General features: G+C 46.9%; 1 protein-coding gene across 1 annotated transcript in view; it reads left to right on the top strand.

The window, feature by feature from the left end:
- The first annotated feature begins 4,971 nt into the window (after nucleotides 1-4,971).
- The window catches only part of LOC142310447 (uncharacterized), a 32,265-nt gene continuing 23,403 nt past the window's right edge, over nucleotides 4,972-13,833 (top strand). Inside the window, exon 1 of the mRNA XM_075347973.1 lies at nucleotides 4,972-5,028. Coding sequence (XP_075204088.1) covers nucleotides 4,972-5,028 — 57 coding nt within the window. The remainder of the gene's footprint in view (nucleotides 5,029-13,833) is intronic.

The following is a 13,833-nucleotide window of genomic DNA, read 5'->3' as shown; positions in this document are numbered from 1 at the left end:
AACCCCCTAGGGGACATTGTTCCAAAGGTATAAATCCAGCGGGTTTCACGTTGTGCTGATGGTAATATTAATGTTATTAGTATGGTGGTTTTTATTCATGATCATTTATTGTAGTATTCGTCACTGTGTAGTAGTAATATGTGGTCTTGTCATGGTTTGGTGGTATTTGTCTCTTGTATGTAGCATTATTTGGTAGTCTGGTCATAGTGTTGTGGTATTTATCCCTTGTATGTGGTAATATTTGTTTACTATGTGGTCTAATTATGGTATGGCGGTATTACTCTCTTGTATGTGGTTGTGTTTGATCACTATATATTGGTAATATGTTATCTGGTCATGGTGTGGCGGTATTTCTCTCTTGTATGTGATTGTATTCGGTCACTACAGTATGAGGTGGTAATATGTTGTCTGGTCACGGTGTGGCAGTATTTCCCCCTTGTATGTTTTATTATTGGTCTTGGTATAGTGGATTGTGTTGTGTATGGCGGTCACTTTTTCTCTCTGATATCAATATGGGGAAGAGTCTTTATTTCCAATTGTTTAAATATTTGAACATTTAACCTCTCACTGTCCTGTGACTATTGCACTGTAGCAAATATGCACTTACAGAGGTTCTCCAGTGAAAACAAGTAATCTCCTTTACTAAGGCCACGTGCACACAGTATTTGGGGAGTTATTTACCTCAGTATTTGAAGCCAAAACGAGGAATTGTAAAATCAGTAAAATGAGAGGAAAAGTATAATAGAAAGACGGGCACCGCTTCTGCATTTTTCACCCACTCCTGATTTTGGCTACAAATACTGAGGTAAAATACTGAAAGTGTGAACGTGGCCTAAGGATAAGTGATAACTTATTGATCAGTGGGGTCTGATTGCTGGGACCCGAACTGATCGGCAAAATGTGCAACTTTTATCCCCATTACACTGGAGCTTGTGTCTGACTCGACCCCTGATCCATCCATTCCCTCAGTGGCTGCGAACGCTGCGCTTGGTTTTATCTGACCACCCCAAAGAGGATGAATGGAGCTGCGGTCACACATCCCACCCCACAGAGGATGAATGGAGCTGCGGTCACACATCCCACCCCACAGAGGATGAATGGAGCTGCGGTCACACATCCCACACCACAGAGGATGAATGGAGCTGCGGTCAGACATCCCACTCCACAGAGGATGAATGGAGCTGCGGTCACACATCCCACCCCACAGAGGATGAATGGAGCTGCGGTCACACATCCCACACCACAGAGGATGAATGGAGCTGCGGTCAGACATCCCACTCCACAGAGGATGAATGGAGCTGCGGTCACACATCCCACCCCACAGAGGATGAATGGAGCTGCGGTCACACATCCCACCCCACAGAGGATGAATGGAGCTGCGGTCACACATCCCACCCCACAGAGGATGAATGGAGCTGCGGTCACACATCCCACCCCACAGAGGATGAATGGAGCTGCGGTCACACATCCCACACCACAGAGGATGAATGGAGCTGCGGTCAGACATCCCACTCCACAGAGGATGAATGGAGCTGCGGTCACACATCCCACCCCACAGAGGATGAATGGAGCTGCGGTCACACATCCCACCCCACAGAGGATGAATGGAGCTGCGGTCACACATCCCACCCCACAGAGGATGAATGGAGCTGCGGTCACACATCCCACCCCACAGAGGATGAATGGAGCTGCGGTCACACATCCGACCTGACGCCACTGCATTGTATAATGGAATATAAGTGCCCTGTCAGGGATAAAAGTTCCTCATTATTCCGATCAGTGTGGTTTCCACTGGTCTGGTTCCACCAGTCAGTAAGTTATCACCTACCGAACTTGAGGATCGGTGATAACTTGTCACCAAAGACCCTCTACTGCAAACTACTGTAATTGTACATTAGTTATTGTGTGTGCACAGGAGATGTGCAGGAGCCACCTGTGCTTTACAGTCAGCGCTCCACTATAACGGGCATAGCAGCTAATAGATATTTGCATGTAGCTGTAAGGTGGGCCCCTAGGGTTATTTCCCCTGGTGGGCCCCAGACACCTCAGTCCGACCCTGCATACATACACAACAGTGGTTTACTATAAGGCTATGTGCGCACGTGTGCGCTCTGCACCGCACACAAAAGGTCCGCTTCAGAGCACAGCTGAAAAGCTCCGTTCTGAAGCGCATGGTGCCTGCAGAATTCGTGTGCTCTGCATGCTGCCTCTCCCTATAGACAGCATGGAAAGCGCACGAAAGAAGTGACATGTCACTTCTTAGAACGCACGCTTCGGGCAGCAGCCGAATCGCTGCGTTCTAATATGCCACGTGCGCACGGCTCCTGCATAATCTCCATAGATTGTGCTGGGGACGCAGGACGCATGCAGGACGCTGCGGTGCAGATTACAGCCTAACTGCATGCAATATGCACACGTGCGCACATACCCTGACCATCCACTGACACCACACTCATCCAGTGTGTGCACAACAATATAGCACTACACTGAGGAGCTGATCATGTGACCCCTGACTCCTCCCCTCCATGTGACATCATCACAGGTCCTGGAAGCACAGAGCAGCCATATATCTTAGTGATGGGCAGTCCGGCTCTTTTCGGTGATCCGGTCCCTATGACTCCGTTCACCAAAAAGAGCCGGATCTTTCAGCTCGTTCTCGGCTCCTTATTAAATATATGTTCACCCCAAGTGAACACATATTTAAGATTATAGAAACGCCGCTAAAGCCCCGCCCACCCGTGGGTAAGCCCCGCCCACTTACAAACGGCCAATTAGATTGCTGAGTGGGCGGAGTTTAGCCGCGGGTGGGCGGGGTTTTGAGGGCGACAAGAGCCGATTAGATTCAGATCACACTGGTGATCTGGCTCCTGTAGTTCACAGCAGGGAGCCGGATCTTTGTGTCGGATCGTTCGCGACCGACACATCACTACAGAGCAGCCATATATCTAGTGTGCGGCTCTGCAGGAGGAGGTGTGTGGAGATTCCCCATTACTGGGGCAGGGGGCATTAACCCCTTCAGCTCTGAGACTTTCTTGGTGTTTTTCTGTCGCTGATTTCTATGAACCATGAAGTTTTTGTTCCTTTTCCTCTGATAGATACAGACGCCCCAACTATGAGAGGCCGGAAGTGAGGAAACTCGTCTGCCCTCAGTCCTCGGCCCCTTTCTGCCCTCAGTCCCCAGCCCCTTTCTGCCCTCAGTCCTCGGCCCCTTTCTGCCCTCAGTCCTCGGCACCTTTCTGCCCTCGGTCCTCTGCCCCTTTCTGCCCTCAGTCCTCGGCCCCTTTCTGCCCTCAGTCCTCAGCCCCTTTCTGCCCTCAGTCCTCGGCACCTTTCTGCCCTCGGTCCTCGGCCCCTTTCTGCCCTCGGTCCTCTGCCCCTTTCTGCCCTCAGTCCTCGGCCCCTTTCTGCCCTCAGTCCTCAGCCCCTTTCTGCCCTCAGTCCTCGGCACCTTTCTGCCCTCGGTCCTCGGCCACTTTCTGCCCTCGGTCCTCTGCCCCTTTCTGCCCTCAGTCCTCGGCCCCTTTCTGCCCTCGGTCCTCTGCCCCTTTCTGCCCTCAGTCCTCTGCCCCTTTCTGCCCTCGGTCCTCTGCCCCTTTCTGCCCTCAGTCCCCAGCCCCTTTCTGCCCTCAGTCCTCGGCACCTTTCTGCCCTCAGTCCTCGGCACCTTTCTGCCCTCGGTCCTCTGCCCCTTTCTGCCCTCAGTCCTCGGCCCCTTTCTGCCCTCAGTCCTCAGCCCCTTTCTGCCCTCAGTCCTCGGCACCTTTCTGCCCTCGGTCCTCGGCCCCTTTCTGCCCTCGGTCCTCTGCCCCTTTCTGCCCTCAGTCCTCGGCCCCTTTCTGCCCTCAGTCCTCGGCCCCTTTCTGCCCTCAGTCCTCAGCCCCTTTCTGCCCTCAGTCCTCGGCACCTTTCTGCCCTCGGTCCTCGGCCACTTTCTGCCCTCGGTCCTCTGCCCCTTTCTGCCCTCAGTCCTCGGCCCCTTTCTGCCCTCGGTCCTCTGCCCCTTTCTGCCCTCGGTCCTCTGCCCCTTTCTGCCCTCGGTCCTCTGCCCCTTTCTGCCCTCGGTCCTCTGCCCCTTTCTGCCCTCAGTCCTCTGCCCCTTTCTGCCCTCAGTCCTCAGCCCCTTTCTGCCCTCGGTCCTCGGCACCTTTCTGCCCTCGGTCCTCGGCCACTTTCTGCCCTCGGTCCTCGGCCCCTTTCTGCCCTCGGTCCTCTGCCCCTTTCTGCCCTCGGTCCTCTGCCCCTTTCTGCCCTCAGTCCTCGGCCCCTTTCTGCCCTCAGTCCTCGGCCCCTTTCTGCCCTCAGTCCTCGGCCCCTTTCTGCCCTCAGTTCTTGGCCCCTTTCTGTCCTCAGTCCTCGGCCCCTTTCTGCCCTCAGTCCTCGGCCCCTTTCTGCCCTCAGTCCTCGGCCCCTTTCTGCCCTCAGTCCTCGGCCCCTTTCTGCCCTCAGTCCTCGGCCCCTTTCTGCCCTCAGTCCTCGGCCCCTTTCTGCCCTCAGTCCTCGGCCCCTTTCTGCCCTCAGTTCTTGGCCCCTTTCTGCCCTCAGTTCTTGGCCCCTTTCTGTCCTCAGTCCTCGGCCCCTTTCTGCCCTCGGTCCTCGGCCCCTTTCTGCCCTCGGTCCTCGGCCCCTTTCTGCCCTCGGCCCCTTTCTGCCCTCGGCCCCTTTCTGCCCTCGGCCCCTTTCTGCCCTCGGCCCTTTTCTGCCCTCTGCCCTCTCTCCTCGGCCCCTTTCTGCCCTCGCTCCTCGGCCCCTTTCTCCCTCCACACAGTATAATGTTCCCCCAGAATGTTCTCATTATATGTTTCCCCTTATTATCTCCAGTAATTGTATTATTACAGCAGATTCTTTATGATGTTACATCGTCATCTTCTCCCCATTCAGGTCCGTACAATATCGGATCCTCTCAGTGGAGATCTTCTATAGAAGAGAATTCTCCTGATTCCCCGGTGAAGGATGGATATGGACAGGGACGAGATGGCGGAGAGGATATTACACCTCACCCTAGAGATCCTCTTCCGGCTTACTGGAGAGGTGAGAGATTCTGATGACGTCACATTACACCATTCTTATCTATGGGAATAACAGATGGACAGAACTGGAGAGGTGAGGACTCTGGAAATGTCTGGAGTGAGATTTCTTACTGTGTCTCTCCATAACCAGGATTACACAGTAGTGAAGAAGACCTCTAGTGATCGCTGTCAGGCCCCTGTGTCTGAGGGATGGGGAAGACCCCTGAGCCCAATCACGGGGCCTCCACCTCACCCCCCGATACATGAGGACATCAATGACCAGAAGATCCTAGAACTCACCTACAAGATAATTGAGCTGCTGACTGGAGAGGTGACACTGCTGGGAATGCTGGGACATTATACAGTAACGCTATGAAGGGATCGGGGGTGACGGTATCATTGTATGTGTCAGGTTCCTATAAGGTGTCAGGACGTCACCGTCTATTTCTCCATGGAGGAGTGGGAGTATTTAGAAGGACACAAAGATCTGTACAAGGACGTCATGATGGAGGTTCCCCAGCCCCTCACATCACCAGGTAATAGACAGGACTAAATACACACGGCCTATAATTATCTGTATGTAAGGAATGAATTCAGTCCCTGTATGTGTCTCCTCCAGGTCTATCCAGTAAGAGGACAACACCAGAGAGAAGTCCCCATCCTCTTCTCCCACAGGACTGTAAACAAGAAGACCCCGATGTTCCTCAGGATCATCAGGTACATGGAGAGAAGGTGTCATGAAATCTCCCTATGATGTGTAGACGGCTGTGAAGGTCTTGTGCTCAGTCTTGTTTTATCCTCCAGTATTATATGTGTTATACTTGTGTAATGAGAGCGGTGGAGATGGCAGGATTAGAGCTGATCATAGATGGGACTTCTCCATCTGGCTGTGACTTTTACAATATTTGTTTCAGGGTGAAGATCTGACCCATATTAATACTACAGAGACATATGTGAGGGGTGATGAGCGGAGTAAAGCGGAGATTCCTACAGATAACCGCCCAGGTGAGTAGTGACCACTAAATACAGAGAAGTCACAGATTCTTCTCAGTCACCGGCTGTGGCTGCTTTATCAGGGTTGTAGTCCGGCCATATCAAATGGTCACCATTCTGCTGCTAGACCACCACATGCTCCTCCACCCAAAACTGTCCCCATTATTTTGGGCATTGCGTGCCCTTCTGTTGGAAAGAGATCTTTTTAAGCCTGACCTTACAAGTAGGATCCACCCTATCAAATTCACAAAATTTCCCAATACAAAATGTTATTATTTCAAAATATTAAAATTACACGTTACCGTTCAAAAACACACTAAAACATATATAGACAAACAATGCAATCCTTATTTTGTAATATACATAGGGTTCAGCTTATTACTCCATAGAAATACAGCAATGTATGGAAAAAATCCACCATATTAAATCCAAACCTTTCAACATATAGACTCCAATATCCATAACAACCAATATAAACAGATAGATGAAAGTTATGTAAATATTGGTTATCCAACAGTCCCAGATATACTCCAGAAGGCAGGGTTAAATAGAAAACTGGCAATAAGATGTATACACTATTAGTAAGGAGATCCACAATAAGCAATACTTAGCTTCATATGTTATAGAAAGTCCTTTACATATATCCTGTATACATTAGGCAAACCCACCCTATTCCAGAAATAAGCGTCTCTGTGGAGATCTCCACCATTGGTAGTCCACTTGCTGTATGAATTTGTTGTATGGATAAGGTCCTCTTCATGTCTTTGTGACAGTAGCAAATAAATGCCCGCCTCATTCTGCATATGTCGCGGGCGGAGGGGATGCACTCTCCACGCTCGGGTCCAGGGCTTCTGCTGCTGTTCGGTGGCTCGAGCGGTGGGCCGGACCCGGGGACTCGAGCAGCGCTCCTCGTCCACGAGTGAAAAGGGGGGTGGTTTGTTTTGGGAGATAGTTTGTGACGCCACCCACGGGTCGTGGAGATTATTAGCACCACCGCTGCTGGTGACGGGGATCCCAGGAATGATGGTAGGGAGCAGCTAGGATGGTGTCCCATCCATGGGTAGGGGTTGGTGATCCCGGGGCCCGGTGGTAATACGGGAAGGCTGGATGGCTGGGGGTGCAGGGTTACAGGGACAGCGCGGTGCGGTGCCGGATGGCACTGGTGTACTCACTCAGACAATCAATGACAGAGTCTCTGGTAAACCAAACGGCTGGATGGACGGGTCCCGCAGCCGGCTGCAGTGTTGTGTTCTCCCCGGACGGCTGATGGTGGCTGTCTTTCCCTGCATCTGTTAGAATGTTCTGACTCCTGTGGTTGCCCACCGGTAGTCCGCTCCCCGGCGTATAGGTGCCGTAGGAGCCCGTTTTGCCCGCAGGCGCTGGCCCTTGGATCTCTAGCCTATGGCGGTGGCTGTATATCCTCTCGGTGTGGACTGTTGCCTTCTGTCGGGTCTTGGTTGTTGGGAAACCCCTGGGGTTCCTGTCACACTCGGATTTGACTGTTGTCGGCGGCTCCAAGCCTAGTCGGGGTCCAATGGCCCTGCCTGTGTGCTTAACATCACTCCGCTCCCCGGTTCGGTACCGGTGGGCCACCGCCCAACCCTGGTCCTACGGTTCCGCAGAGATCCGCTAACTCCTGCAGACGGCCACCACCGTCTGCCGACCTTGCTGTCAGTGCCTGGACTCCAACCCAGACACTTGCAGTTTCTGACCTCTCACTTTCACCTCCAAACTGAACTCCTCCACTGAACTAACTGCTTTTCCCGCCTCCAGGCCTGTGAACTCCTTGGTGGGTGGGGCCAACCGCCTGGCTCCGCCCCACCTGGTGTGGACATCATACCCTGGAGGGAGGCAACAAGGATTTTTGGTTGACTGGTGTAACTGTCCAGGGGAGGGGGTGTGTGTGTTGTTATGTCTGTGACTACCTGGCTAGTCCAGGGCGTCACACATATGCATCTGGAATCTGGGATTCTGCATCTGGACACTTGGTGTTTACTATTATCTGTTTTGGGGTAGGTACTTTGTACATAATCTAAATATTATCTGTTCACACTTCTTGTAATATATACAGTATATGTAGGATGGTCTGTTTACGGATCATATGTTATCTTTATAGCCTCCTGATTAACTGCATGAACGGGGAAACGTGTCAAAAAAGAGGCAGGTATTTATTTGTTACTGTCACATAAAGAGGACTTTATCCATACAACAAATCCATTCAGCAAGTGGATTACCAATCTTTTAAAAATCTTTTATTTTTTATATAGCGCTAACATATTCTGCAGCGCTTTACATACAATGGTAAACACTGTTCCCATTGGGGCTCACAATCTAAAGTCCCTATCTGTATGTCTTTGGAGTATGGAGGAAACCCACGTAAACACGGGGAGAACAAACTCCTTGCAGATGGTGTCCTTGGTGGGATTTGAACCCAGGACCCCAGCGCTGCAAGACTGCAGTGCTAACCACTGAGCCACCGTGCCGCCCCCTACCAATGGAGGAGATCTCCACAGAGACGCTGATTTCTGGATTAGGGAGGGTTCGCTTAATGTATACAAGATATGTTATAGAAAGTCCTTTAATATATATATATATATATATATATATATATATATATATATATATATATATATATATATATATATATATATATATATATATATGAAGCTAAGTATTGCTTATTGTGGATCTCCTTACTAATAATGTATACATCTTATGTCCTCATGTGACTATTGACATTATGGTATAATTCCAGTTTTCTATTTAACCCTGCCTTCTGGAATATATCTGGGACTGTTGGATAACCAATATTTATAATATTTTATTCCTTCCAAAGACAATACTATGGACCAGGGGACACTCACTGCGAGTGGAAGAAAAGCGATTCCGGCAGCTAAATAGGAAAGGGTTCTTTACAGTTAGAGCAGCCAGACTGTGGATTGCCCTACCACAAGAGGTAGTAATGGCAGATACAGGTTTTAAGAAAGGGCTGGATGATTTCCTCAGTACACACAATATTTTTTGTTATAAGTAACTTAGTGACAAACTGTATAACTGGTGGAGGAAGGGTAAAGCAGATGGACTGGGGGCTTTTTTCAATCTATGTAAATATGTAACCAGTGGAGAGTATGTGGAATAAATCAAAAGTTTCATCATCCTATCTCGTTTTTTTCTGGGTAAAGCCAAAGACTTTTCAGCAGCCCCTCGTATATCATATGGAATATTTAGAAATGCTTTTTCTAAAGATCACTTTATCTATGCTGCTAGATACAGGGACTGGTAGGCAGGGATTAGTAATATGCACCCAGACTTGTTCATGGTTCTGGGTGCATATTGCACCTGACAGGTTCCCTTCAAAACAAATAGTGATACCACAAAATATAATCATTAAATAGAATTAACTGTTATTTTCTTTAGTTGAAATGACTATTTTGACCCTACAGGAAGTCTCTGGAAATTAGCATGGCGTGAATGTTGCAGAGTGAAAATTGCAAATATGTAATTTTAGTACCCAACACATAGTGCGCAGCTTGTGCTTCAGAAGACAAACACCCCATAAATATTTATGTGTGTTCTTCCCTGTGGCAATGCCAAATATGTGGATACCAAGGACATTTGGTTGTGGAATTTAGCTGGATTGGATCATGATTCCATATTTCTTTATAATAGTTTTTCAGCTAAAACCATTGTGTAAACCCTCTATTTCTCCACTGATGGAGAAGCAGTTTGGTATAATTTTGACCTACAAAACACTATTTGATGGCTTATTATTCCAATATACGGGAGGCAAAATTAACAACGAGGGTTGAACATCATGGTCTACTGGTAGATGCAGCAGGTTTGGCAGGCACAGTTTGTATAGATAGATACAGCTGACACAGTGGATACTAGGATACAGAAATGTATTGGCACACATAGCATAAGACTCTGCAAATGGAATTGAACCTGACAACTAGCCACGTGTCTCAAAGGATAGACCACAATACCCAGGCACCTCCCATAGGGGAAGGATGTTTTAAATATCTAGGTTAGGGCACACTGGGCCTTTAAGAATGCATGTGGGCGCAGTCCCAGGAGAACTGTGTGGTGTGTGCAGGTCCTAGGAATTTTCTATAGGGACTGAGGACATGGAAGCCACTGATCGGCAGCTGGGACGGTAAGTGTGTCAGTGTCCCTACCTGGAAAAAGGGGCAGGACAGTGAGGGGATGCTGTTGACGGCGTTAAGACCCATTTTATAAATTATATCCTTAAATTTGTATATATTATTAAAAATAATTTTTATTTTTGGCAGATGACAGTACCAGAAGATTAGAAGCACAACTGACATCTTCAATTTTTAAATTAAATGACCTTGATATCACACAAGATATAATGGAAGTGAATGCCACTATTCAAGATATAGCATTATCTCTTCCCAGCAAAAATCTATCATCTGATTCTATTAAACAAGTCCTACCTTCTGATTCATCACATACTAGTAACAAAACTAAAAGTCATGAAAGAGGCATTAAAAATCGATGTGCTGTTACAGCAAAAAAGCCATTTTCAACTTTAGAATATCTAAAAATCCATAAAAAGATTCACACAGGAGAGAAAAGATTTTCTTCAGAATCTGTTGCTTACCAGAGAACTTACACAGGGGAGAAGGCATATTCATGTTCAGAATGTGGGAAATGTTTTAACAGAAAATCACATCTTGTTAAACACCAGAGAACTCACACAGTTGAGAAGCCATTTTCGTGTTCAGAATGTGGGAAATGGTTTATCCAAAAAAAAGATCTTGTTAGACACCAGAGAATTCACACAGGGGAGAAGCCTTTTTCATGTACGGAATGTGGGAAATGTTTTAACCAAAAATCACTTCTTGTTGCACATCAGAGAATTCACACAGGGGAGAAGCCATATTCATGTCCAGAATGTGGGAAATGTTTTGCGCGAAAACCAGATCTTGTTAGACACCAGAGAACTCACACAGGGGAGAAGCCTTTCTCATGTACAGAATGTGGGAACTGTTTTACAGATCAATCATGTCTTGTTAGACATCAGAGAACTCACACAGGGGAGAAGCCTTTTTCATGTTCAGAATGTGGGAAATGTTATGCACGTAAATCACTTCTTGTTACACATCAGAGAACTCACAACACAGGGGAGAAACCATTTTCATGTTCAGAATGTGGGAAATGTTTTACACATAAATTGCATATTGTTACGCATTAGAGAATTCACATGGGTCACAAGGGTAGAAGCCATTATCATACCTAGAAGGTGAGAAATGTTTTACTTATATTTTGTAATTTGTTGACCACTAAGAAAAATTCACATGGGGAGAAACCATCTACAGTATTTGGCAAACTGGACAAGAAAACACAAAGGAGACAGTTAAAGTAAAGGCAAGTAAGAAAACCAGCAAGGGAAAGCACGTTAGAAGTTACATTAGAATTATAATACAGTGCCTACAAGTAGTCTTCAACCCCCTGCAGATTTAGCAGGTTTACACATTCGGAATTAACTTGGCATTGTGACATTTGGACTGTAGATCAGCCTGGAAGTGTGAAATGCACTGCAGGAAAAAAGAATGTTATTTCTTTTTTTATTTTTTTTTTATAAATTGAGAAACGTTTATTCAGAGGGTCATTTATTATTCAACCCCTCAAACCACCAGAATTCTGTTTGGTTCCCCTAAAGTATTAAGAAGTATTTCAGGCACAAAGAACAATGAGCTTCACATGTTTGGATTAATTATCTCTTTTTCCAGCCTTTTCTGACTAATTAAGACACTCCCCAAACTTGTGAACAGCACTCATACATGATCAACATGGGAAAGACAAAGGAGCATTCCAAGGCCATCAGAGACAAGATCGTGGAGGGTCACAAGGCTGGCAAGGGGTACAAAACCCTTTCCAAGGAGTTGGGCCTACCTGTCTCCACTGTTGGGAGCATCATCCGGAAGTGGAAGGCTTATGGAACTATTGTTAGCCTTCCACGGCCTGGACAGCCTTTGAAAGTTTCCTCCCGTGCCGAGGCCAGGCTTGTCCGAAGAGTCAAGGCTAACCCAAGGACAACAAGGAAGGAGCTCCGGGAAGATCTCATGGCAGTGGGGACATTGGTTTCAGTCAATACCATAAGTAACGTACTCCACCGCAATGGTCTCCGTTCCAGATGCGCCCGTAAGGTACCTTTACTTTCAAAGCGTCATGTCAAGGCTCGTCTACAGTTTGCTCATGATCACTTGGAGGACTCTGAGACAGACTGGTTCAAGGTTCTCTGGTCTGATGAGACCAAGATCGAGATCTTTGGTGCCAACCACACTCGTGACGTTTGGAGACTGGATGGCACTGCATATGACCCCAAGAATACCATCCCTACAGTCAAGCATGGTGGTGGCAGCATCATGCTGTGGGGCTGTTTCTCAGCCAAGGGGCCTGGCCATCTGGTCCGCATCCATGGGAAGATGGATAGCACGGCCTACCTGGAGATGTTGGCCAAGAACCTCCGCTCCTCCATTAAGGATCTTAAGATGGGTCGTCATTTCATCTTCCAACAAGACAATGACCCAAAGCACACAGCCAAGAAAACCAAGGCCTGGTTCAAGAGGGAAAAAATCAAGGTGTTGCAGTGGCCTCTTCAGTCTCCTGACCTTAACCCAATTGAAAACTTGTGGAAGGAGCTCAAGATTAAAGTCCACATGAGACACCCAAAGAACCTAGATAACTTGGAGAAGATCTGCATGGAGGAGTGGGCCAAGATAACTCCAGAGACCTGTGCTGGCCTGATCAGGTCTTATAAAAGATGATTATTAGCTGTAATTGCAAACAAGGGTTATTCCACAAAATATTAAACCTAGGGGTTGAATAATAATTGACCCACACTTTTATGTTGAAAATTTATTAAAATTTAACTGAGCAACATAACTTGTTGGTTTGTAAGATTTATGCATCTGTTAATAAATCCTGCTCTTGTTTGAAGTTTGCAGGCTCTAACTTATTTGCATCTTATCAAACCTGCTAAATCTGCAGGGGGTTGAATACTACTTGTAGGCACTGTATATACCGTTACTAATAGACGTCTGTTTTCTAAAAGTTAAATAAAAAGCAATATGTCATATTCATTGAACATTTCACATTGTTGTATATGTATACATTCACTATATGGACAAGAGTATTGCAACCCTCTCCTAAAAATACCCAACATTCCTCCTTCCTCTTCTTCCTACCTCCCAATCTCAGCGATCTGCCATTCATTGCAGTCACTTTCAGCGCACAATCTCCATGTCTGAACAATGTCTGTAACTTCTCTATACTACAATAATAAACATGTTCATATTATAAATTACTATTTCCATCTACGATCCATTCGCACTTTGTGGGAACATCTGGTGTGATCGAGTTTTTCCAATCACTTTCCACTTAGTTTAGTAGTTTTTTCATTGGGAACTGACTCCCTTTTCTATTCCCCAATACACAGATTATAGGTTCTAAGGGTAATTTGATTGTAAATATTTACTAAATTGTCCTAATAACCTGACACCCAAAACAGTTTTCCAATAAAGTCTAGTATGTAAACTAATGTTTTTCATTTCTTCTTCCTTCATTTCCGTTTTGCTGGAGCAGAGGTCGCCCAACCTGTCCCCTCATTATGGCATTAAATACAAGTGCAACTCAATAATTAGAATATTATCAAAAAGTTAATTTATTTCAGTAATTCAATACAAAAAGGGAAGCACATACCGTATTTTTCGCTTTATAAGACGCACTTTTCCTCCCCAAATTTTGGGAGGAAAATGGGGGGTGCGTCTTATAAAGCGGTAGCGGGGGGGGGGGTCCTGTCTGAGGC

Source organism: Anomaloglossus baeobatrachus, chromosome 5, assembly GCF_048569485.1.
Source record: "Anomaloglossus baeobatrachus isolate aAnoBae1 chromosome 5, aAnoBae1.hap1, whole genome shotgun sequence".
Lineage (NCBI taxonomy): Eukaryota > Metazoa > Chordata > Amphibia > Anura > Aromobatidae > Anomaloglossus > Anomaloglossus baeobatrachus.
The sequence above is the reverse complement of the archived record's forward strand: the minus strand, read 5'-3'. Positions and strand labels throughout refer to the sequence as shown.